This window comes from Leptonotus elevatus, chromosome 1, assembly GCF_054856555.1.
Source record: "Leptonotus elevatus isolate MCC_2025b chromosome 1, RoL_Lele_1.0, whole genome shotgun sequence".
Classification (NCBI taxonomy): domain Eukaryota; kingdom Metazoa; phylum Chordata; class Actinopteri; order Syngnathiformes; family Syngnathidae; genus Leptonotus; species Leptonotus elevatus.
This window is the reverse complement of record NC_141239.1, coordinates 27,178,334-27,202,010: the sequence shown is the minus strand read 5'-3', so window position 1 is coordinate 27,202,010 and position 23,677 is coordinate 27,178,334. Positions and strand designations below refer to the sequence as shown.

The 23,677-nt window shown below is 40.8% G+C and overlaps 2 protein-coding genes across 2 annotated transcripts in view; one reads left to right on the top strand and one right to left on the bottom strand.

Annotated features, from left to right (window-relative positions):
• The window catches only part of dnaaf5 (dynein axonemal assembly factor 5), a 49,390-nt gene that overhangs the window by 12,091 nt on the left and 13,622 nt on the right, over window positions 1-23,677 (bottom strand). Inside the window, exons 3-10 of the mRNA XM_086088003.1 lie at window positions 18,667-19,257; window positions 15,580-15,764; window positions 15,368-15,492; window positions 15,060-15,178; window positions 13,904-14,136; window positions 10,150-10,374; window positions 4,178-4,321; window positions 324-492 (exon numbers count right to left, since the gene is read on the bottom strand). Of these exons, the coding sequence (XP_085944129.1) occupies window positions 324-492; window positions 4,178-4,321; window positions 10,150-10,374; window positions 13,904-14,136; window positions 15,060-15,178; window positions 15,368-15,492; window positions 15,580-15,764; window positions 18,667-19,204 (1,738 nt within the window). The 5' untranslated portion in view covers window positions 19,205-19,257. The remainder of the gene's footprint in view (window positions 1-323; window positions 493-4,177; window positions 4,322-10,149; window positions 10,375-13,903; window positions 14,137-15,059; window positions 15,179-15,367; window positions 15,493-15,579; window positions 15,765-18,666; window positions 19,258-23,677) is intronic.
• Window positions 22,426-23,677, top strand: part of prkar1b (protein kinase, cAMP-dependent, regulatory, type I, beta) — a 78,085-nt gene continuing 76,833 nt past the window's right edge. The window contains exon 1 of the mRNA XM_086088062.1: window positions 22,426-22,588. The gene's annotated coding sequence lies outside the window, so the exon portion shown is untranslated. The remainder of the gene's footprint in view (window positions 22,589-23,677) is intronic.

The window sequence follows — 23,677 nt, the reverse complement described above, 5'->3', positions numbered from 1 at the left end:
CATAAACTTTGTGCACTCAACATGGGCATATAACACAGTAAACAACTACTGTGTATGTAAGAAAAGGAATGCAGTTTTGAAAATCTGCTCTGCTGCTTTGACAGCTGCTGGGTCTTGATGCGCTGCCCCCATGATGGATCATGTGTGAACAGCTAAATGTTTCAAACGTGATGTAAGGAGGGCTTGTGTCTAAACCTGCTCGGGAAAGTGCCATGAAGTAATGCTTATTAAAACATTAACCAGATGATGCGTTTTCTCCTGCGTGCTTCTGGAATGTTCCGATCAACAGGTGGCTGTTCGCCCATCAGGTTATGTTGTCTCACCTGACTGCACCACTATGATGTGCATTTGGAGTCGGTGTGGGGAATAACTGGACCAGGTGCTCACAGAGGCAGACAGCCAGTCCAGCAGCTGGGCCATGTGTTGCCTGTAGAGCTCCGTCACTGAGTCGAGGCCCTGGACCTCGTATAAGCTCTGGACACTCTCCAGGGCCTGAGAGACACACATGAAAGGACGGAAGAGAATAAAGTGACCTCAGAACAGTCAAGTTGCAACTTGAACATTGAATCATATTTGGGGGGGGGGGGCAGCGAATGCGATTTTTCTAACTTAAAAGTTCCCATGGGTGCTGCAAATACTTGCTTAAATTTTGCTTTAACTGATACCATCTTTTCTAAAATAAACAGTAACTTCTTGTTTTCCTTTCATTTGTTGTGAATACATTTCTATTTCATCACATGACATACAGTCAATCCCCACACAGTCTGGTCCAGTTAAACAAATAAATGCTTCGCTTTCGATAGAGGACACTTGGGAAAAACTCTTAAAGAGCGGGAGATACTGAATACCTATGATTACTTTTGTTGCATAAGCCATACTTCCAAGCAGTACAGCCTTCTTTTTGGGTAGCCTTTGAAAATGAACACCTCCCCTCAAATAGGAGGCAAAAAATAATCAGTGGTTCCACTAAGTAGTTGTAACTACTTTTAAAGGTTATCATAGTATGAAAATGCACTTTAGTGGGGTTTTCTATCAATAATATGCATCCCCGGCCTGTCTACAATCCAACCAGGAATGAAAAATGTGTGCTTCAAATGGGCAGATTAAAGTTCCGTGACTTAGTGACGTCAAAAAGACACGGAAGTGCACTCGACCCAGCCCCCTCGGGTTAGTGGCACCACCTCTGGTAAAGGTTTGTCACGCCCACTGAAATTCGAGAAGCTGGCTGCGCCTTTCTTTTTCTCTCCCTGCTCGCAAATGCTCCGTGGAGAGGGGAAACAATGATCAGGAAAAAGTGGTTGCTTCCTTCGTCCCAAGTCTCTGAGAAGACAGTGGATTAATTTTATTTTTGAAGGACAAGTACCGACATCATTTCTCAAAGGACTGTTTTGATAGTGAAAGCCTGTTCAGAGCTGGATTAGCAACACATTTAAACATAATGGATCGCTCCCAACAGTGTGACATGACTGCAAACGGGAAAGATGTTTTGTAAAAATTTTTATTTAGCCTTCCTTCCTATCCTTTCTAATAAGAGATGTGCACCTTCCACCATATTACTGGTGTATTTTTAGTGCCTAAAGTGGGAGCTACATTTGTCGTGTGGAGGTTGTTTGGTTACAAGAGGTCAGATATGATCAAGCAGACGGTGGTTGGATAATAGAAAGCGGCTGCGTATTGGTTTGTCAAAATACAATCCGCAGTGGTTAATTTGCCGCGACATGACTTTGTGATGCTAACCGGCCGCTTAGTGGTCTCGACGAGACGGTTTGCACGTTGCGACCGCGCAGTGGCCTAAATGTGAGAGGTTGTATGTATGGAAGTGGGCGTGGAAAGTGGGACTTAGAAAATGTTCAATGACAGTCCCATTGAAAATGAATGGGGAAAAGTTGATATTTAACATTAAATTGTGCGATTACTGTAAGTAATGTGGATTCAGATGATAAATACCTCGGAAGGTGTGAATTTTTTAAGCAAGTTGGAATTTGAATGTTGTAAATTAGAAGTATTATTTGGAAGTTGTTTCACAGCAAAAAATGGTGGAGAATAAAAATCACAGTAACATATACTAGGCATTCTAATCCCATTTTAAGTAACAATTCCCCAACAACAGAAATGCACAGTAGTGAAAATATGAAATGTGCCACATCTGATGCTGGAAAATTATTAAAATTGATCTTGAAAGTGCTTATAATGGAACATGTGTAAGGTGTACTTTATTCATCCCGAGAGGGGGGGAAATCTGTTGCCGTGTCTGTTATAAGGCTCTCATGTGAGACCATGGGAAAAACAACACATCACACATGACAAGGTCTTACACATACAACAGCTCAATAACAAGAGGGAAAAAAACATGACACGGGATGTCACAAAAATCAAAAGGAAACCAACTTGAACACACGTCTGAAGTTGGTCTTGGAGGAAACGGCAGGAAGGAGCGCAAATAATTAAGTGTCTCTTCGGGGCAGCGGAAGGGACGTTTAGGGCATTTCATAAGTCCTGTCATCGTCCCTCGGGGACCAACAGGGACGGAGACCAAGTCAGACAACCTTAAACTGTCCGCTGATGGGAAAACTGTGCCCCTTTTCTGGGAAACAGCTTCTGCTTTTCCTCTGGGCCCACCAATGCTTTCCTATTATTCATAAGCTCACTGTCGCAGGCCTCTTCTTGACCACTCGCCATCCTAACACGCAGACTGATGTAAACACACGCTGTGGTGGATTATGTGCTGTCTAGTCAGCATACTCATCCTGCTCCCGTCCCTGCTGACTATTGACTCCATTTGTCACAGTTCCCGTCTGTCTGTGTATCTCTTTAGAGCTGAGGTGTGCAAACATTTCTACTCTAGGGCCATTTTTTTTGTTTTTACAGATTGATAAATCAGGTTATTTCTAGATGACATCAAAATGTGTACATGAAATTGTTAAATTTTAATAATAAAACAGTAATTGGTTCATGGTGGCACAGTGAGTGGTCAGCACATTCGCCTCACAGTTCTGAGTTCAGGCCAGGGATCAAATCTGGGCTTCAGACTGTGTGGATTGTGGAGTTTGCATGTTCATGGTTGCTTGTAGTTTTCTGCGAGTATTCCACTTTCCTTCCACATTCCAAATACATGCATATCAGGTTTATTGAAGACTCAAAATTGTCTTTATGTGTGAATGTGAGTGTGAAGGTTGTTTTTGTGCCATGTGATTGGCTGGTAACTAGTCCACAGTGTGCCCCGCCTCTTACAGTTTGTCCATGGTTAATTAATGCAGCACGTTCTGGTGTGGGCAACTACGCCACCAGGTGGCAGTAATATACAATCATGTAGACAAGCAAGGAAGATCAAATCAATTACCGTAAGCGACTCAGTAATCCGCAATAAGTAATATTCCAGCAGTATATTCCAGTGAGTATTGTAATATTGTCTCTCTACATGTGTTGCTGCACCATTTGTGTTCAAACATTTGTTACAAAACAGCCATATAGTGTAGATTGTATTTGCCCATCTGAAGGCAAAGTTGGTGGTGGTAGTTTTAAATGGACAACCTGCCCTTAATTTAGTTTCATGATCGGATCGCAAACGGGAGAGGCTTGAGGTTTCTTTTTTGGGGAAGATTTGTCGTTTCTCAAAATGTTCACGCAAGTCTAAGCATTTTTTTAAAATTATCCTACTGATGGCTCATATCTTGAAAAACTTGTAAGCCATGTTTCCTGTATCTCAAGGCACTACTGAATCTGAAAAAAAAAGCTTAATTTTGACATACAATAGATGAATTAACCATATTAAAATTACATTTGAATTTAGCACTGATTTAGCAATGTGTTGCATTGCTTAATCTATGCAACAAATATTACAAAACTTTTGATAATAATGTGCATGTTCTGTGGGCCGAATTCAAAAATGGAGAGGGTGCTATGTAGCCCACGGGTGCAAATTTGCCCACCCCCGCTCTTGCGTGACGGTGACACACACCTGTTAAGACATCTGTTATTTTTGTCTTTCGCTATTTCTCCGCCTTTCACCCAGGACTGGATTTAAAAGTTCCATTCCAAAAGGTGCAATTTAAGCGCCCCTTGGCTAAGTGGGTAATTACACCGTTTGTCATGCCCACTTTGAAGCTGGGCATTCCTCAAATAGCTGCCTCGCATCATAAAAGGTCCTTTCGAATAAACCCGAAGTGAATTTTTTTACCTTCTGGCTGACGTGAGGCTCCATGGAGATGCTCTGGACGGTGACCAGCACCTGCAGCAGCTGCAAGCTGACCAGGCGGCATTCGGAATCGCACTGGCGCAGCAGTACATCCACGCAGGCCAACAACTGCTCCAAGTACAGAACCTGGAAAAATGCAAAAGGAGGTGGAGAAGGAGGTGAAGCAGTACAAGATAGAAAGGAGCTGGCCGTCCGTCCATCTCCACGTCACGTCAGAACAGAAAGTATTAAAGAATGCTCATGTTATGTCTCCTTGTTATCACTGGAGAGCGCTGCCTTTTACTCCCCGGGGGCCGTCATTAGGGCTAAACGGTGGTGACTGTGTGCCGATGGGTACACTCATACTTGTACACACTTGTTGACCTTGGAAATTACAAGTGCAATCACTGGGAGGTGCGCGGCAAAGCTTGGCACGTGTCTACAGGGGGGGGGGGGGGGGGGAGTTAGAGTAGCCATGCTGTGTGTTGAACATTATGGATGAGCACCATGACAAGCTTGTAACCTCACTCGTGTATTTTGTGTGTTCTTTTTAATGATGTCACTTGGTCATCAGCTATCAAATATTTTTTGAATTAATTATTCCATTAATTAAGCAGATACAAATTGTTGTTAAACAACAAAATATGCATTTGAGGTGCAGGTATTATACTTGTCCACTTTCGAGTCGCCACACTGACATTCCACACTATAATATTAGTATTTCGGCAATGTATTGTTTTGTTATTATGCATGTGGCTTTAAAACAAATGTAAATATTATTTTACAGGAGTTTCGCTAGGTGGGCTGAATTAAAGAAAGGAAAGAACCGCCCCTGTAAAAAACCTCATTGTGACACAAGAGTAGGCTGCAGTTAAGAGCATTGCAATGGCAATACATGCATTCTATTTAATATCAACTTATGTGCCTGGAAGTCATGTTTTCATAAATGATAGAAACAGCATCATGGAATGTGTGGACTTGTACGCATTCAGACATGTATCTGATACTACCAGGTTAGAAAACAACCATTAGAAATGGCGCGAAGCTGGAAACAAAAAAAAACAAAAAAAATCGATGGGGCTTAATAACTAGGTTGACACCTGGAGGTGAGTGAGCTACACCTGGTTTCATTGGTCTGGACACGCTTGACAGGGGCCACCGCTGGATGCAGCAATTACACAAACACACGACTCTGTACCGAGCCATGGACGCCTTCATGTTGAGTCCAACACCCAATGGCCACTCATGTTGCTACGGTGACAGGAAAATAAACAGCCTTGCGCTCACGTTCCCGCCTTCCACTTCTACCGTTGAGTGTCATTAAGGCGGGGGTGAGCAGTTTGTGGCTGTCACTCACGTCAATTGTTGGCATGAAGGAGATTTATGAATGTTTTGCATTATTCTGAGCTGTGATATTGAAATTAAACAGACACTACCATTCCCCCAGCTGTCCTGCTCTTTTGCAGTAGCCACCAACAGGCGTGGCGGTTTGCCTAAAAATCACTTTGCAGAGCCCCTTGCACTCACGTCACCACGGCAACACACAACAAAATGACTCTCACCGGTGCAAGGGGGGGTTTGTTAATCCTCGGTGGAGTACCCCCTTCAAAAAGGAAAACCATATGTGATTCATAAGCAAACACGACACAGCGTACCTTGCAACTCGCTCGCGTCTCTAACCACCGGCTCGCCTTTCATTTACCCTCAAACCCTTAGCGCCATCTTCAACTGACCAATCTTGTTTTTACAAGCTGCCTTTTTTTTCTCTTTCTCCAAACCTCTCGCGGAAATAAAGAAAAGAAAACAAGGCACATGAAAGAGTTGGCGAGGTCAAACCGTGCAGAAGAATCACATATCTGCTACCAAATTTTCAGCTTGTCCCCCCCGGACGTCCTGCCCCATTTTCCCGACCACAGCACACTTTGAAGACTATTTATATTTCATTTTTCAACAGTTCTACAGTATTTGGATTTCATTTGCTGCAAGGGTTCATATTTCTCCATGTCTCATTTTGAGTCAAGATAACTTAAAAATATCAGAATGGCGCAGAGCCTAATTATATACCTTCACGAATACCAAGCTCTATTCTGTCAATGGTGTGGAACCAAATGTTGATTGATTGCATCTTGAGGCAAAATGGAGTGCACAACTTTGTTTTAACCAGCAGAGGCGCTGTTGCTCCAGTCTGCTTGTAAGCTGCCAAAGGAATTCTATTAGCTAAGCTACGTACATACAATTTGTTGAATTATAGAGTGTTGATTTTCTCCACTGTTGCTCAAGGAAATTTAGCGAAACACCCTTTGCTGGAGGATAATATGCAGTTTTGTTTGCCTCACAGAATCTCAGTTCAAGCTTTCCTGCATGGAGTTTGCATGTACTCTCTGTGCAGATTTCATCCTTTGGGACAGTGACAATACTATACTGATATTTACAATCACATTATCAAGACTTAAATGTGTTAAACACAATACTTTTTACCATCTTTTTTAAAGGCCACTCAAACTGAAGACCTTACAACAGTAGTGCCAAACATATGGCCCGCGGACCGGATCTTGCCCGCAAAGGGGTTTAATCCGGCCCGCGAGATGATTTTGTAAAGTAAAAAAAATTTGTAGTTGGACCAATTAATCAGATGGCCACAATTAAAACATATAAATTCATAATTATACAAGCAATCCTCAGATGAGCAATGCTTGTACATGGAATTGCCCTGGATGTCATTATTTTACACACCACCTAAAGTTACGGTTTGTTTAAAAAAAATATAATAATAATAAAATCATAGACCGACATAAACGTGTTAAATACGACACAAATTCAATTACTGGTAACATAAACACAGATGACAAGGATTAATTTTCTTATAACTTCATTAACTGCACCACACAATGCATTCTGGAAACAATGTATATGCAAAACAGGTAGCTACAACACGTCCGGAACTCATACATTTGCATTCATGTTATTTTATTGTTGAAACCCGTATGTAGGAGGGCTGGCCCACAAATAACGAAAATCTGCGAATAATTGACGGCAATTATTTTTAAGTTATATACGATGATTTTACCGATCTGGCCTGCTTGGTAGTATCTTTTCCTCCATGTGGCCCTTGAGCTAATATGAGTTTGACACCCCTGCCTTACAAGGACAAGATGCACAGCAGCAACATGTTTGCCAAGTGAATTGCCTCAACCTATTCCCTCCTCTGCACCAGGTCGCAGGTGCTCCACTTGCCCGAGAGGGAGACACAGATGGACATCCGAGAGGAAGCCGAGGTCTCCCTCCTTCTGCTACCAGCCTGTCCTGTTAGTTTCCCTTCTCTGGTTGACCCCGTACAGACGGCGACGGGGGTGAGGACACAAACGGGTCAGCGAGCGCTGCGCCTCATTTATCATCGGCCTTGACCAGGCGGGCTTAAGATTACGGGGGGAATTCTTTTTTAAGATCGTTGTTTTGAGAGCAAAGGGTGGAATCAAGGTGACATACTCCGGGACGGGTTATAAATGAAACATTACAAAGCACAAAGACTGTGTGCTGCTTTATACATTAGAAGGGGTAAGAGCAGCATTGCAGGAGGAGAACAATCCTACGGGCCTTGCTTGGAGAGACGAGTTGCTAGTGAAGCACAAAATAACAAAAAAATAAATACATCTGCCAGAGTTCCTTAAAGGGAAACATATTTGGGACGGAAAAAAAGAAAGGAGTTTTAGCTCAAGAAAGAAAAGCTACCTTTAAGCCAGGCTTATAGGTTTTTCTTCGAAAGAAAAGGCTTCTGTCTCGTTACCCATATGAAGGATATGGGAAACTATTGTCACATAGAGGACAACTTGTTCCACTTTGAATATGAACTTGTTTACTTAAAAAAAAAAAAAGGCTTCCGTCCTTTCCACTCATATATTGCCCAGAAGGATGAAGAATATGGGAGATTGTTGTGCCATGTATGACTCAATTTTTTTCAACTTTTAATATGAACTTGGATGTTTTTGTCTTCATAAGAAAGGGGCTCTTGTTTTCCACCCAAAAAAGCATAGACATATGAAGAATATGGGTGTTTGTTGTCACATAAAGGCCAAAGCCAGTAGTTGAATTTCCTGCATATCCTTTCATGTTTATGTGCACATCTTAAGAGCCTATCTTTACATCACAAAAACTTTGCATTTTAATCGGAGTGCACAGACTGTTGTGCAGGATCAGAGTCGACAGGAGGCGTTGCTCTCCGATCCAGATTTGATGCAATTTTTCCACTAGTTGTGTGCATGTTATTTTAAGACAACAAAGGCATCCTTATCTCTTTTTTTCCCCTTCTGGATGTGAGCACAAACATGATGATCACAGACTTGTAATATTAGATTTGACAAACAACATGTGGTTGGCCATTCGCTTTTGCCAGGTCAGCTTTTTTTTCTCCAGATTTCCTCAACAGAGAACCCGCTGAACTCGCCGTGCACAGAGGTGCTACTGAAAAGATTGCCTTTATAGATGAAGCATCTTATCACAAAACATATTTACATTGGTAGGGGCAAATTAGGCAAAAAAATATATTGCCAAAAATAAGATTGCTAATGTACATAGTGGCTGTTGACAATAATGGAAAGTGGAATTTATACAGCTGGGCCCGGTTGTTCAAAACTCGGTTATGTCTTTAACCACTGGTTAAGTAGATTTAACCTACCGTTAACTTTAACGGCACTGTTATCTTGTTGTTCAAAACTCTTGTTAACGTTAACCGGCTGTTAACTTGCTGTTAAAGTTAACACACCTAGGGACCTCCACTAACTTTTTAACAGTGATAAACTCTGTGTTCGTGCCTTATGCCGCCTTCATGATGCCCGTTGAGCGCAAGAAAAAGAGAGTCTATCGAGGGCTTGACTTTGACATTGGTAATGATTCTGATGAAGAGTTACGCGCACGCTACCGCTTAGCGTAATACAATGCCAAGTCTCATGCTGAGTCAAAAGAGAAAGAATAAAAATTTGTTTTTTAAGATGAGTTCTAAAAATGGACAGCGAGGGGGCTTGCCCAACATTTAATGGGAGGGGATTTCAAAGAGAGGTTACCTGTAATGTTTCTTGTTTGCTTTCACGTCAATAATCAAACAGACAACAATTGTGAATAGCGGCTAATATTTACGTTAAAATTAATTTAAATGTAATATTATAATAATATTTTGTAATTAATTTAATTTAGAACAGTAATTAAAAATATTAGTAATCATTACAAGTATTAGATTAAAAAAATACACACATATTAGAAGTATGTAAATACAAAAACAAGACAAATAAATGCAATTCTATCAAAAATATTAAACAAAAAAATACAAATCAGTCAAAAATACAATTACATTAGACAAAAAATGGACAAGAATATGAGAAACAAAATCAAACAAAAATATGCAACATTCTTTGCTACAAAAATATTGGCAAAAATACAAAAATATTACACAAAATATTCGCTGAAAATACACAGTAGAAAAAAATTAATTATAATGAATTAAAAAATAATGATAAATTATTTCACAAAAACTTTTGTTTGGTTGGTCGTTTGGATAGTATCTATTTCTTTCGCCGACCCGAAAGTAAACAAAAAGAGGAATTGTGGGACATATCTGTGCTAACCAGTGCCGTAAACGGCACGGGTAACTTTAACGGTGCCGTTAACTAACAGCGTGACTAACCATGTTTTGAACAATGCATATTTAACGGTCGGTTGGTTAACGGTGGGTTAAGAATTTAACCGGCGGGTAGGGGTTAAACAGTGGTTAAAATAACCAAAAATTGAACAACCGGTTCCTGGTGTATAAAGAGTATGCAGGACATTAACAAGTTTAACTTCAATGTTTTTCCTTGTGAGGTGTCACCACAGTGGACAATGAAATGGTTGTTTGGGCTGAGAGTAAAGCACATGGACGTACTCTCATGTGAATAACATTAAAAGGTAAACCACAACTAGTGCCAAAATCCCCCAGGCCCCCTCACCTGCTGATATTCCTGGCAGACGTCAGGTTGGGCCAACGTGTCAGCAACCTGCTGGAGATGTGGTACCAGGAGAGGTTTGGGGCATCCTCCCAGCACGGCACACAGCACCATGAGGGCGGACCACGGGCGGGCAGCGGAGTAGGGAGCGTTGACGTGATCCAGGAGCAGCTTGAGGAAGACCTCTGGTGCCACGAAGGTACCCAATAGTTTAGCAGCGGCCAGGCACTGGGGGGATAGCAACGAGTCAACACTTGTGTGGCAATTCCTTAAATACTGCTTGACACAGTGAACAACACTTCCCATGGCCCCTACAGAAATGAACACATTACCCTTGACACACTCCTGTTAAAATACAAGGCTTTTAAGGCCATCAAAATGTTTGTTAGCACTAGAGATTAATTGACATTTTTTAAAGCGTTAAATCTGTTGTATTTAATTACTGTTACGGCCTATAACCTCTGCTCACGTCACATGTGCAGCCGGATTTCGAGGAGTCAGTAGCGTGAAGATGAACAAACACAGGCTTCAGGTAGTTTTATCATAAGTTTTACGAGATACAAATCTCCACTATTTTGCACACTTTGCAAACCCAAATTCAAATTGCATATTAGTTTGGCATAGTATCTCAGTGCAAAATACACTGCTCAAGTTCCTTTCAGGGGGACTTGCAATTGCAAATCAAACCTGCTGCTGCTCGTGGGCACAACTGACTTAGATGTAGTTAAGTGAGAAGTTTTAAGAATTGTTTCTATAAGAAAAAAGGATGCCTGCAAAGCTGAGTCCGTTGTATTTTACAGGAGAATACAGTGGACCCCCGCAGGATATGGAGGACCAAAATTGGCAAAATAAATAAGTAAAAGCAAAAATAAAATTGGATAAAAAAATATATATATATAATTCAAATATTAAATACGAAAAAAAAAACATGAAAGTAAAAATACACAAATAAAAAGCAAGATAAAAAAATCTATATAAATGTGGAAATAAATACAAAAATAAACAAATAGAGTTAAATACCAAAGTAATAAATAAAAACGCTCTGCTCTCATATTTATTTACTTCATGCTGCAAACAATGTCAGCATGAAATGTGTCATGAAATGTTATTTAAATGAGGGGGCAGTCCTAAGTGTGTCTGGGGTTGAACTATTCACCTAATATTTGATCGACATGTATGTCATTCTCTGCCCATGCCACAGCAAGGGCTGAGAATTCACACGCACAAAACAATGAACTTTGTCGTTTACAGAAACTTGTGTGAGGTTGTCAAGCAGCTGGACATTGATATCACAAGTTCTGGTGGCAGTGGACAAGTTGGTCATCCATTGCGGGAGCTCTTCATGCAAGCTGTTGAGACTTCCTTGTTCGTTGACCAGCTTGGTGTCAGAATTCTGACTTTAATCTCAGAATTCTCACTTTAAAGTGAGTCAGAATTCTGAGAATAAAGTCTGAATTCTCACTTTAAAGCTACTGAACGTAGAATATTACATTTCGAATCTAGCTACTGCCACCTGCTGATGAAAAATTAATTTGCACATACTATTCTTCACATACACATCACGCACATTACGTCACATCCGCAGACAGGGCGCGGGAAATTCTAACCCGAATCCAGTCTGAAAACTATTGGCCAGAAGCTTGCAGGAGTACCCATTGTGAACAGCTAAGGTATTAAGTCATAAATGGTAAAATAAAAAGTTTATTGTAAAGTTATTTTGGGGGGGAAAGTTCCATACTGCAGCTTTAAAGTCTGACTTTAAAAGCCAACTTTGATTTAAAGTTGGCTTGTTTTTGAGTAATACAAATGGCTAAAACCATTTTAAGCATATTTTCGATATTTTTTTTTAACGCAACCCTCCCAGGTTCTTGGTTTGACCCATAGCAACGCCCTTGACAACGAAAATGCTTTTCTTCGACAATCTTCGGAAATGACATCACACCGGGGAGTTGTGAGGGCAGTCAGCCATTGTACTGTATTGTTGATTGTCCCCTTGCATTGTTATTCGGTAAGATGACACAGCGTTGTGTGGCGGTGGCGGTGTACTGTTCTCAGTCAAAACAAAAGTTCTATCAGTGGCCAAAAGATAATAGGTCCCGTAAATGGATCACTTTCGTCCGTGTGGGAGCATTTCTGCTGACAGAATGCGAAGCAGTGCTGACATCTTGCTTTTAAACAGGAAATCCGGCCCTGGTGGAGGACTTGCAGGCATGAAAACCCGATGCGATTCTATTGGGTTCTCATGCCTGCCAGTCCGCAATTAGGGCCGGGTTTTCTGTATATAGTACTAGGACCTATGGTGTCATTGCTTTGGCTTCACGTAATGGAACTGCTCGACGAGAGCAAGTTACGTCACTATAACGTGAGTACATTGTTAAATACTTAAATAAAATACAACCGAACTCAGTTTTGCCTCACTGCCCTTTGAAAAACTAACAAGTGAAAGCATGCTACCTAATACGGTAGGTAATCTCATAGTGTTAATTTACAGCACGGCACAACATCAAATTTCAAACAATAACGCTAGATTAATAACCGCAGCGTATATATTTTACCAATCTTCTCATCTCGATAGGTCTCATCTCCACTCAATGTCAGGTCGTCCGGGCAGAACATTTTCAGCGTCCTGATCAGCATCTGGCTCGTACATATATGGTCCAACATATAACATGCCAACCTCCTCCTCTTCCTCCAACTCTTCAAAGACTTGGATCTCCTCATTTAAGATCGACATATCGCTTTCTGAATACATTTTTGACTGGCTTTGTATACTTTCTGTATTGAGCTCTGCCATTGTTATCCCCGGTGTGACGTATCACTTCCAGGTTTGTCGGTCGCCAGGCTCAAACTTCAGAAAAACTATTATTTTATCAAATATACAAAGTATAAATTATTTTTCCATTGTTTATTTTTTGGACAATGTTTAATTACATCACTTGTGACCCTTTTTTGGCATTTCATGAAATTACTTCAAAGTTGGTCTTTAAAGTCAGAATTGTGACAATTCTGACTTAGTCGGAATTCTGTGAATAAAGTCAGAATTGTCACAATTCTGACTTTAAAGTCTAAGACTGCAATCAGTATTCTAACTTTAAAGCGAAAATTCTGATAATAAAGTGAGAATCCTGCCAACCTTTTTTTCTGTCTTCATTGGCACTAACCCTCTTCTGTATATATAAGGTTTTATTTTCACTCTTATTTATTTACTATTTTTTTATCTTGCATTTTTGGTCCTCCATATCAGAAAACCACAGCTTATTCGCTTTTTTTCCCCCCATGGCCATGATATTATGTGGGGGTCCATTGTACAGGGGATATTTGTCACATGGCACATGGTTTCCGAATCTTTTTCCATGTTTTTCTTTTTTTTTTTAAAAGACTTCCATCTTGGTACTCATAGCTTGCTGATGTGCTGATCATTTGAATCAGCTCTGTTGGATGAGGGAAACCTCTTAGACATAGGTGTCAAACGAGGGCCGCAGTCCTGCAGGTTTTGGAGGTTTCCCTCTTCAAACACAAGCTGATTCCAATCAGCAGGATTGTTATCAGGCTTATGCAGAGCGTGCTGATGCGGCTGATCATGTATCAGCTGTGTTGGAGAAGGGAAGCATCCCAAACCTGCAGGACTCCGGCCCTCGAGGACCGGAGTTTGACACCTATGCTCTAAGACATGCAGCACACCGACCGGCCCACGAGGACCAGACTTTGCCACCTGAGTTTTAAATCCACAGATGGGAAAAAGATGTATCAGACTCACATTCTGGACTACATCCCTCTCAGTGTCGGTACAGGACCGGTAGAGGAGGGCCAAAAGAGGCTGGAGGTGCTGCGTGCTGTGGTCCTCTGCGTGGAGCAGGAGCACTGACAGCAGCTGCGAGGTTCTGACCCGAGTGGCAACCAGCCAGTCGGTCAGGTCCTGGCTGAGGGCGGGCACAAGTCTGTACAGGTTCCTCACCACCAGTTCTCTGCAGCCTAGACCCGGACGCTCCACTGGGGGAAGAGAGGAATCATTGCATTGTTTAACTCTTTCTATCATGTGATGCCTGGCAACAGGTGACATGACAGAAGTCTAAAAAGGTACATTGTCTGACATGAGCACCAGTCATTACTGAGGAATAGTAATTTATAAATACCATAGCCCCTTAAATATTTTTTTCTAATATGGCTCAATAAGTCGCTTTCTTACACAGCGATCCGCCAAAATTGTCATGTCCGAGTTGCAGTAATGTGAAAAAAAGGCAGGGAAATGCCGGCTTTTACAAGCAGCATGAAAAGGGGCTAGACAGGAAGCGCGAACTAAAGGAAGATAAATCAAACTAGTGCACAGGGGCAGGATAAAATAAGCCCTTTTCTGGTTACTTCTCAGTGTTCAACAGTGACCTCTGCACACTGGAAGGCCCTGCAAATTTATGACGCCCAGAAAGAAAAGGACAAAATAAAAGCAAAGGGGAGGGATCCTTTCCTTTCCTGTCCTGTCCCCAGGCAGAGGTTGTATTTGTGGCAGTATTTGCACAAGCTAAGCGCGTGTAGCCCTTCCACACACACACACACACACACACACACACACACGCACGCACGCACGCACACACACACACACACACACACACACACACACATTTAACCTGGCAAGCTGTAATGACCATGTTCCTTTTCACACTTGTTTCGAGGCCCACCAACCCCCACACCCACGGGATATACATATCTACGTCCAAGCCAGTGCTTCCACATAAAATCAAGTACTTGCATGTTGTTGTTGTTTTTTTAACTGTGTTACAACCTCGGACAGCTATAAATAAAACTGATTTAAAGCAGCCACAATGGTAAAGTTGGCTTCTTTACTTGAGAATCCTATTTTACTGGCGTGCCACACCCTTGCCTGAGTGACCGCCTCGCGACGCTGCAGCGGTACTGACCTCCTGCTGGGTAAAAAGGTGGAGGGGTGAGGAGAAAGTCCATCTTATCTTTGAGGTCGTCCTCGTTCTCCTTCTCCCACTGGGCGCCAACCTGCTGCCATAAATCAGCCGCCAAAAGACTGCAGAAAACATTCAAGGTCATTGCGAGGGCCAGCAAACAAGATTTTATCAATTATTTATTTATGATGTCATAATACAAGGTTTTTGAATCATATTGCATTACTGGTATATAGAATTTTTTTTTACCCTGTTGACTTAGCAAATTAGGTTAAAAAATATGCTTTAGAATGAAGCAAATGAAGGCATACCTTATTTCGGGAACCTCATCCGTAACACCGCTCAGCAGGAGAGGAGTGAGTTTGTGGAAATATGAGTATCTGTCCCTTAAATTGAGCAGCCAATCTCCGACAATTACAGTCACAGCTTTTCTCACCTGCAACAGGGGGGGCGCAATGATTGGGTTGATAGTGGGCTTAAATAGCAAGTAGCAATGAGAACGTTTTTGCAAAAAAAAAAAAACCTGCGGAGAGTCGTCAAACAGCCTCTGTGCCAGGTGAGACAGGACATCATCCACGTTTTTCCCAGTGCCGTGCTGAATGACCGCCCCGGTGGCCTCGATGACAGACACCCTCACCTTGGAGTGCTGATGAGCGATTGTCAGCATAAGAGGCTTCACCAGACTCTCAGCCTGCATGTGGAAATGTTCTGGAGAGGCAAAAATAGAGCGACGTATAAGATGAGGCTTCCTTTTGTAAAGCAGACATAAGATGGAAAAGAAATACTCTAAATTGTTGGGTTATAACATATTTTCCTGATCCAGAAGTAAAAGCTACAACTACCCCCACCAAAATAAATACAAATAAAAGATCTCCCCAATCTGTCTATGATATGTGACCACATTTCATTGTTTTTAAAGACATTCCGAAGTACTTTTAAACCGAGCAACACCTTTTTAACACAGACTTTGTAAACATCCTAGTTTCATTTGGTTGCTTACATTATTTTAGTTTGGACACAGAAATTAAAATATTCCACAAAAAAACAAAAACTACCAGGGTCAAAATTATTAATCCCCCGGATCTTAATAGTCAATTGAACATATTTTTTGCTGGATAACAGCTTGCAGTCATTTGTTGTCGTTTTCAAAAAGTCTCACACTTCTTCAGAGGAATCCCAGCCCATTTTTCTTTGGCTAATCTCTCAAGCGCCTCCAGCTTTCTTCGGGCATGGGCATTCTGCTTTAGGTCACCCCACATATTTTTAATGGCATTTAAATCGGGGCTTTGCGCAGGCCACTCAATTCCATTCACTTTGGTCTTCTAGAGATAGTTCGTCACCAAGAGAGTCTTATGTTTTGGGTGGTTGTCATGTTGGAAGATGAAATCATGGCCCAGACCCAGTTTTACTGTTGACTGCTTAAGGTTTGTTTTCAAAATCGCCACATAATTTTCTTTGTTCACGATTCCGTTCACCTTGATCTAATTTGCAGTTCCAGATGCACTGAACTGAATGAAGCATGCTCACAGCATAATACCCCACCACCGTGTTTCACTGTGGGGACGGTATTCTTTGGATGATATGCCTCTCCCTTTTTTCCCCAAACATAAGAAGTGTGTCTATTGCCAAAGAGCTCTATTTTAGTCTCATCAGACCATAGGACATGCTTCCAGTATGCACAATCCTTCTCCAGGTTGTCCTGAGCATACTTAAGTCTGTCTTGAAGATGTCTCTGTCTGAAACCATTTCTGTGCAGAGGTCAGGCGATTGTCTTCTTCGAGACTATGATTCCTGATGTGGCCAAGTCATTCATCAGTGTCTTGGCAGTTGTTCTGGGGTCTTTAGACACATCACTCACTAGTTTTCTTTCCAGGGTCTATGAATTCCTTCGTTTGCCAGGCATGTTCTTTACTGTGTGTCTGTCGTTGAATCACTGGATTATCTTCTCACTCCAGTTCTTGACACTTGAAAATGCTTTGATAGCTTTGTTTATCCTTCTCCTGCTTTGTGTGCATCAAAAATAAATAAAAATTCGAGTCCAAACTGATTTCTTTAGTTTTCGGCATGGTGATTTCTCAACGGACAGCTCAATGACCCATACTGAGGCTTTTAAACGATTTTTTAAACTCAAATTTGAGTGAAATCCCCCGATTCACCTGATCACCTTTAAGCACATCACCTGTGATATTTAATTACATCACTGCACAGAAGTGGTTTGTGCAATGACTTAATAAATGGTTATTTCATAAAGAGGGGTAATAATAATGTCCCAAGTTGTTTTTTCTTGATTCATTACGTTTTGGTGTCAAAATTTTTTTTTTTTAATCAGATCAACCACAACTTCGAATTTTGATTAATCTCGATTAATTGCTTAATAAAAAAGGCTTTTTATCAATATTTTTTTCCCCGCCAAATTTGAAGAGCACCGGTTATGTGTTAATTCTCAATCCTCTCTAATTGATCAAACACAACATGTGCTACCTTTAACATAGCCATCCGCTGTCACGGTAAAGAATCATCTATGGTCAAAATTAATTGTGCGATTAATCTGTGTTTATTCATGATTAATGCAATATTTTTTTGTGATTAATTAATCAGTTAATGCTTTAACTTTGACAGCACTAGTACAAATATAAATAATGTGTGCCTTCTAAAGAGAACTAGTTTGTCCAGAAATGCTGTGTTGAAAAATTCTTGCTCTGTTAAAAAAAATTACTTGGTAAATAAAATCTTGAATAAACTTCAAATATCACAGGGGGCTAATCATTTTGTCCTCAACTCTATGTACAGCATTGTACTAGATTAAAAAAAATATACAGTTCATTCTGCATTGTGTGTTTGCAATGGCATTCCGCTAGTGGACTTTTGTGAGCCACAATTATGCAGTTTAGTCAAATACAGAATGTGTAAGCCTCTCTGTGTTGTTTCAACTGGGAGCACTCGAAGCAAGTACTTGACCTCTTTAATCTGCTGCTTTTTGTCAAGTGTGAAAATATCCAAAACTTTGAACAGTTTCAGTCTTTTTAAGCACGCCTGTCTCACTACAATTGTGTAGGCTTGTTTCTACACGGAGTGGTGCTTGAGTTTGTACATTGTAGTAACATTGGTCTGTGCATATAAATGGAAAAAATCACAACAACGCTTCAAGAAACAGATGCTTCAACTTCTTATTTTGCATTTTTTTGTAAATGAATTACTTGCGTCATTTGGATTAATAGTTTCAGCCTATGCCCGCGGTTACGCGCGCACACACTCGCTAACAATTTCCAAATTGCTGTTACACTTGCCGGCAAGATGACAAGAGCCAGCCCACTGTTATACATGCACTTGGTGCAGAAATGAGAAGCAGCCTTGAAGCCTCGCTTGTAAAGCACAAGCTCCGCCTCAGTTGACATGGTAACCAAAGCCAAGCTGGTAGCTTTGTTTTGAATTGTGAAAAAATGCATCCATCTTCTTCCGCTTATTCGGGTTGAGGGGACAGCAACTCAAGCAGGGAAGCCCAGACTTTACCATTTTTTATGGGATGTAACATGTGTCTAGTGAAAGAGTGAATAAACCTGTTTGCTGGCCAAGCTAAACGTGTGTTAGCATTAGCCAAAGTTTTACTAACCTGGCACACAGTTGGCAAAGTTGACAATGCATTTGCAGCTTTCTCTTTTGACATCCGGGAAAGGGTCGACCACGGTTCGCTGCAATATGTTAATCATTTCGTTCAAATAAGGCGCCAGTTGCTTTCCACACACCTCCACCATCAGAGTCAACATTTCCGTAGCCGACAAGCGAAGCTCCTCCGCCGGCTCCAGGATCTCCTTCTCCCCGAACCGCTGAGCCAAGCACGGCATAAGATAAGGCAACGACTCCTGCGGTTCGGGGACGCAGCGAATAAATTCAGTTATTAACATAATGTCGATTTCTCGGCATCTTTCCATCGGATCTGACAGGCACTTGAGGAGAGGCTTGAGGAGGGCTGAGAAAAGCTCCTGTTGGACGACACCCGACAGCTTTTTATCCACCGTCTCCCTCTTGATGGACTCAAGGGCTCTCTTCCTCGTTGTCTTGTTGTCGTCGCCGAGACAGTTTAAATGCCGGGCGAGTCCTCGCAAAACTTCCGAGGAAACACGGTCCTCTCCCGAAGCCATCGCAGCCATCTTTGTTGTGGTCGTTATGGCAACCAAACAAACGCCGGTTTTTGCGTCACTTCCTGTTCAAAACAGCAAAACTTTATTGAGAAATTCCTAACTTTTGAATGACGTCTTTATGGACAATTTTGAACATCCTGGCATTTATTTCCATAATACAACTCAATTACGCAATGCAATTCACCTCCCATCAGTGATGTCCAAACTCGGTCCTCGACGGCCAGAGTCCTGCAGGTTTGGGATGTTTCTCTTCTCCAACACACCTGAAGCTCATCAGCAAGCTCTGCATAAGCCTGATAACGATCCTGTTCATTGGAACAGGTGTGTAAGAGCAGGGAAACATCCAAAACCTCCTGGACTCCGGCCTTCGAGGAACTGAGTTTGCACAACACTGCCTTACATGGTGACTTACAACGGCCTATAGTATTGCTTTTGCCTGTGACTAAAACAAACCAGAAAACTTGCTATAATATACATTATTACATTTTGAAATCCAAATATTCCTAACAAATCAAATTCAAACGATTTTCAATAAGCGGAGCGATTCCTTTACACTGAGTAAGACTATCATTTTGAATTGTGACGTAATTGTGACACAAATCGGAATTGCCCATTACAATTTGTGTTTTGTGTTAAGTGAGTCATGTGTTAAATGGCGGCTGTGGCTCAGGAGGTAGAGCCAGTGTCTCAACAAAACAGCATACCCGTCAGAGTAGCATAAAAGACACTTCACACACATTGCTTCCAATGCCATTCTCACTGGTGTATGAACGGTGTGAATGTTTAGTGGTGGTCGAAAGGGCCGTAGGCACACACTGGCAGCCACGCTTCCGTCAGTCTGCCCGAGGGCAGCTTTTTTGTGCTGTGGTTACTTATGTAGCTTACCGCCACCAGTGTGAATGTGTGAGTGCATGAATAATGTAATGTATCCATTGTAAAGCGTCTTTGAGTGTCTAGAAAAGTGCTATATAAATCTGATGCATTGTTATTATAAATATTCAAATACCAAGTCATTGATGGTTCTCTAAAATTGCTTTTACTCCTTCTTGATGATTAGCGTACATAAATATAACAGTTAAAACATGTTTTACATCATTCTTTTAATTAGTTGAAAACTGAATCATCACCCCGCACACCAGTACAGGACATTTGTTAACTACATAGTTTTATTTAACTTGAAAGTACAATTCATTTGCATAAATTGTCTACAACTTGTTATCAAATACTTATTTAACTATAATTATTATTTAACTTTTATAATGCATTTTAATTAAATCAAAATTTAAGTAGCTTTGTGAATTCCTATATTTAAGTGCAAATGTACATAATTGTGCATAATCTTACGGCTGTACTTTTGTTTGTCATGATGGTGATATTTGTCGATTTTTGAAGTGAAATCTCTGTAGAAATTGCATGTGAATGCTGAACGCTGAATGAGAAATTATGGGAAAATTATGGAAGCATGTTAAATGATATTGAATCCTTTGGAATAATTGAATGATATTGAGCAATGTGGAATAGTGCGAAGAGATACCGAATGACATGGCATTATGTATATGAAATGTTGTAGAATGCTAAATATGTTGAATGGCCTGAACGTTTCACTTTGGAATGGTAATTAAAACTGGTCAAAACTTAGAGGGGGGATGGGGCTTTTATTTTGAAATAAATACAAAGAAAAAGAAAACTTGGTCTGAAGAGTTCAAAGTTGCAACGTTTGAATCAGTCAGAAAGTAAAAGTATACTTTTACTTTCTGTAATTTCTGTCAAATCTACAGTAAAATAATAATAATACAGCATTATCTTGGTTTTTAATTTGACAGTACAGTATTTAACTATATTCCGCAATGCACTATGGGTAAAACTAAGTGCATTATGGGTAAAAACAAAGTACACAAATTTTCTGTATAATTAGCGGTCAAATACTGTAAATGTTACAGCATTTATGTTTTGGCATGTATATATGTGGATTACAGGTAAATACTGTAAAAAATGTCAGGTTTTAGCAGGTATCTCTATAGGAGACGAAGCAACTAGCGGACCCTGTATTGTTACCGAAGCAATGACAAGAATTCAGCGAATTGGTGAGTAATGTTTTAGCACGAGGTAGTCTGCAGCGTCTTCACATCGCATTTCTCCGATAAACAGGTATTACAGCTTTCATTTATGCACTCGGCTGCAGAACGAGGAATGATTTTACAACGAGAGCGGCGCTGTAGCTGACTGGTTAGCACGTCCGCCTACCAGTGCTGAGGGCATGAGATCGAGTCCGGGCTTCGGCCTTCTGGGGTGGAGTTTGCATGTTCTCCCCATGCCTGCACGACTGTGTGGGTTTTCTCCGGGTGCTCTGGTCTCCTCCCACATTCCGAAGACATGCATGGCAGGTTAATTGAGCGCTCTGAATTGTCCTTATATATATGTGATTGTGACTCTGGATGGTTGTTCGTCTCTGTGTGCCCTGCGATTGGCTGGCAACGAGTTCATGGTGTACCCTAGCCTTGTACTGCAAGATGAATTCTCGCAGTATTTCTGAGCTCACAAACTCCCGAGAATAAATACTGTACCGAGCCCGTTGATTTCCACCGATCCGAACAACTGGTGGTTCAGACCAATCACAGAGTATCGGTGTGTTTGTAGCGTGTAATGCAGCTGTGACGAAACCAGGACGCAAAAAGCCAGAAACATGGCCAAATGGATTCTGTTCTTGTAGAATTACTTGCCGTTTCCTTTATTATTATTATTATTATTATTATTATTATTATTATTATTATTATTATTATTATTATTATTATTATTATTATTATTATTGAACTATTTGTCTTTATTAGATTATTATTACTATTATTATAGTTCTGACCAAGCCATTTCAAAATAAAATACTGCCCACGGGTTCTTTTAAAGTAATTGAAGGACGAAAAACTGTGGAATAAGATTACGATATATTGGTGAAAAATGCACATTTGTGAAAATGTGGATTTTTTTTTTTTATCGTTCCCAATGTGAAGTGAATGAGTGGAACATTTAGAATTTAGGACGGGAATAAATTGTTGAAAGTTTCATTGGAAATTAATGGCATCTTTCTTTTTTTGAAAATCATTTTTGTGATTGTAAATAGTCGAGAAATGGGGAAGGAGTAGCCTTCACACAATAACAATAGAACAAGGATAGAACGTGGACCGTTCCCTTTAAAGACTGACAGGCGGAGGGTGCGAGTGCCTTTGCCGCTGGGATGTCAAGTTGACGTCATCGGCATTGACGCAGAGCACAGCAGCCGCAGCAGCAGGGGCAGCACCAGCATCCGAGCTAACAGCAGCAGTGGTACCTTGCCTGCCGCCCAGCCCACCCATACGACAACACTTGTACTGTTCGAGCATCCTTCTTTTGGCGTTAACGGTAGGAACAGCAGTGAGAGTCGCGACGACATTTGTATGTGTGTGTTAATAATGAACGGCCCAGGCCTCCTTTTTTGGTTAGCCCGCAGTCGTTTCCCTGTGGTTGTGTTTTAGTTGCAGCCGCTCAACGACTGCGTTGTAACGTACGTACAGAGAGTCGTGTGTTGCTACCGGTTTTGTGTCCATGTGCTGCTGCGGTTCTCTTTGCAGTCATGCAACGATGAATAATGATTTATTATGCAGGATTGTCATACGTGTGATTTCCTTCTTTTGAAGCTTGTCCTAGCATTAGCATTCACCTACTTTGGCTCATGATACACCCTCCCATGCAATTTTATTTTATTTTTTATTTTTTATTAAGTTTATGGGCACCGTGTACATACATGTCCCGTGTCAAACACATGAAGAGATGCTTGTACCAAATTTAGCAGAAAGCTATTTCCGTCAGTAGTCCAGAACACAACATAAACAGAAACCCCGGATTGGGGCACACACCAACACAGGCTCAAATTATATTCAATAATGTACCACAAACTCGTAACATATACTACCAGGTTTCTAACACAGACTCAACCAGATTATGTCAAAGTAAACAAATAGTGTACCTTTAGATGGCTATAAATACAGTACATACATACTATTCCTAATATGGTGTAAATATGTTTGTGTTATTCATTATTACCTCCATTAAGTGCCTATAATAAAAATACCAATATAAAGTGCCAATGTAATGGTCAAAACCTAAAGTGTGTGAGAATAATAACAATGAAAAATGACAAACTCTACAGTGTGAGACCAATGCTAACATTCTTGTACATTTATTCATTGTTGACAACAAATATGTTTGCTTTTTGTGCATTTGTCAGAAGGAAATTTGAGTCATTGCTGCTTGGACTTCGACTCAGTGTTTTGATGAATTTTAGAAGTAGCAAAAATACTCAAGCTGTGTTTAAGTAGGAGTACAGATACTTCCGTAGACAACTACTTGGACTGATTCAACTCCTGTACGCAAATAAAAGTTGCTCAAGTAAAAGTACAAATTTTGTAATCTAGTAAGTACAAAAACGAACATGATTTTTTTTAAACTGTC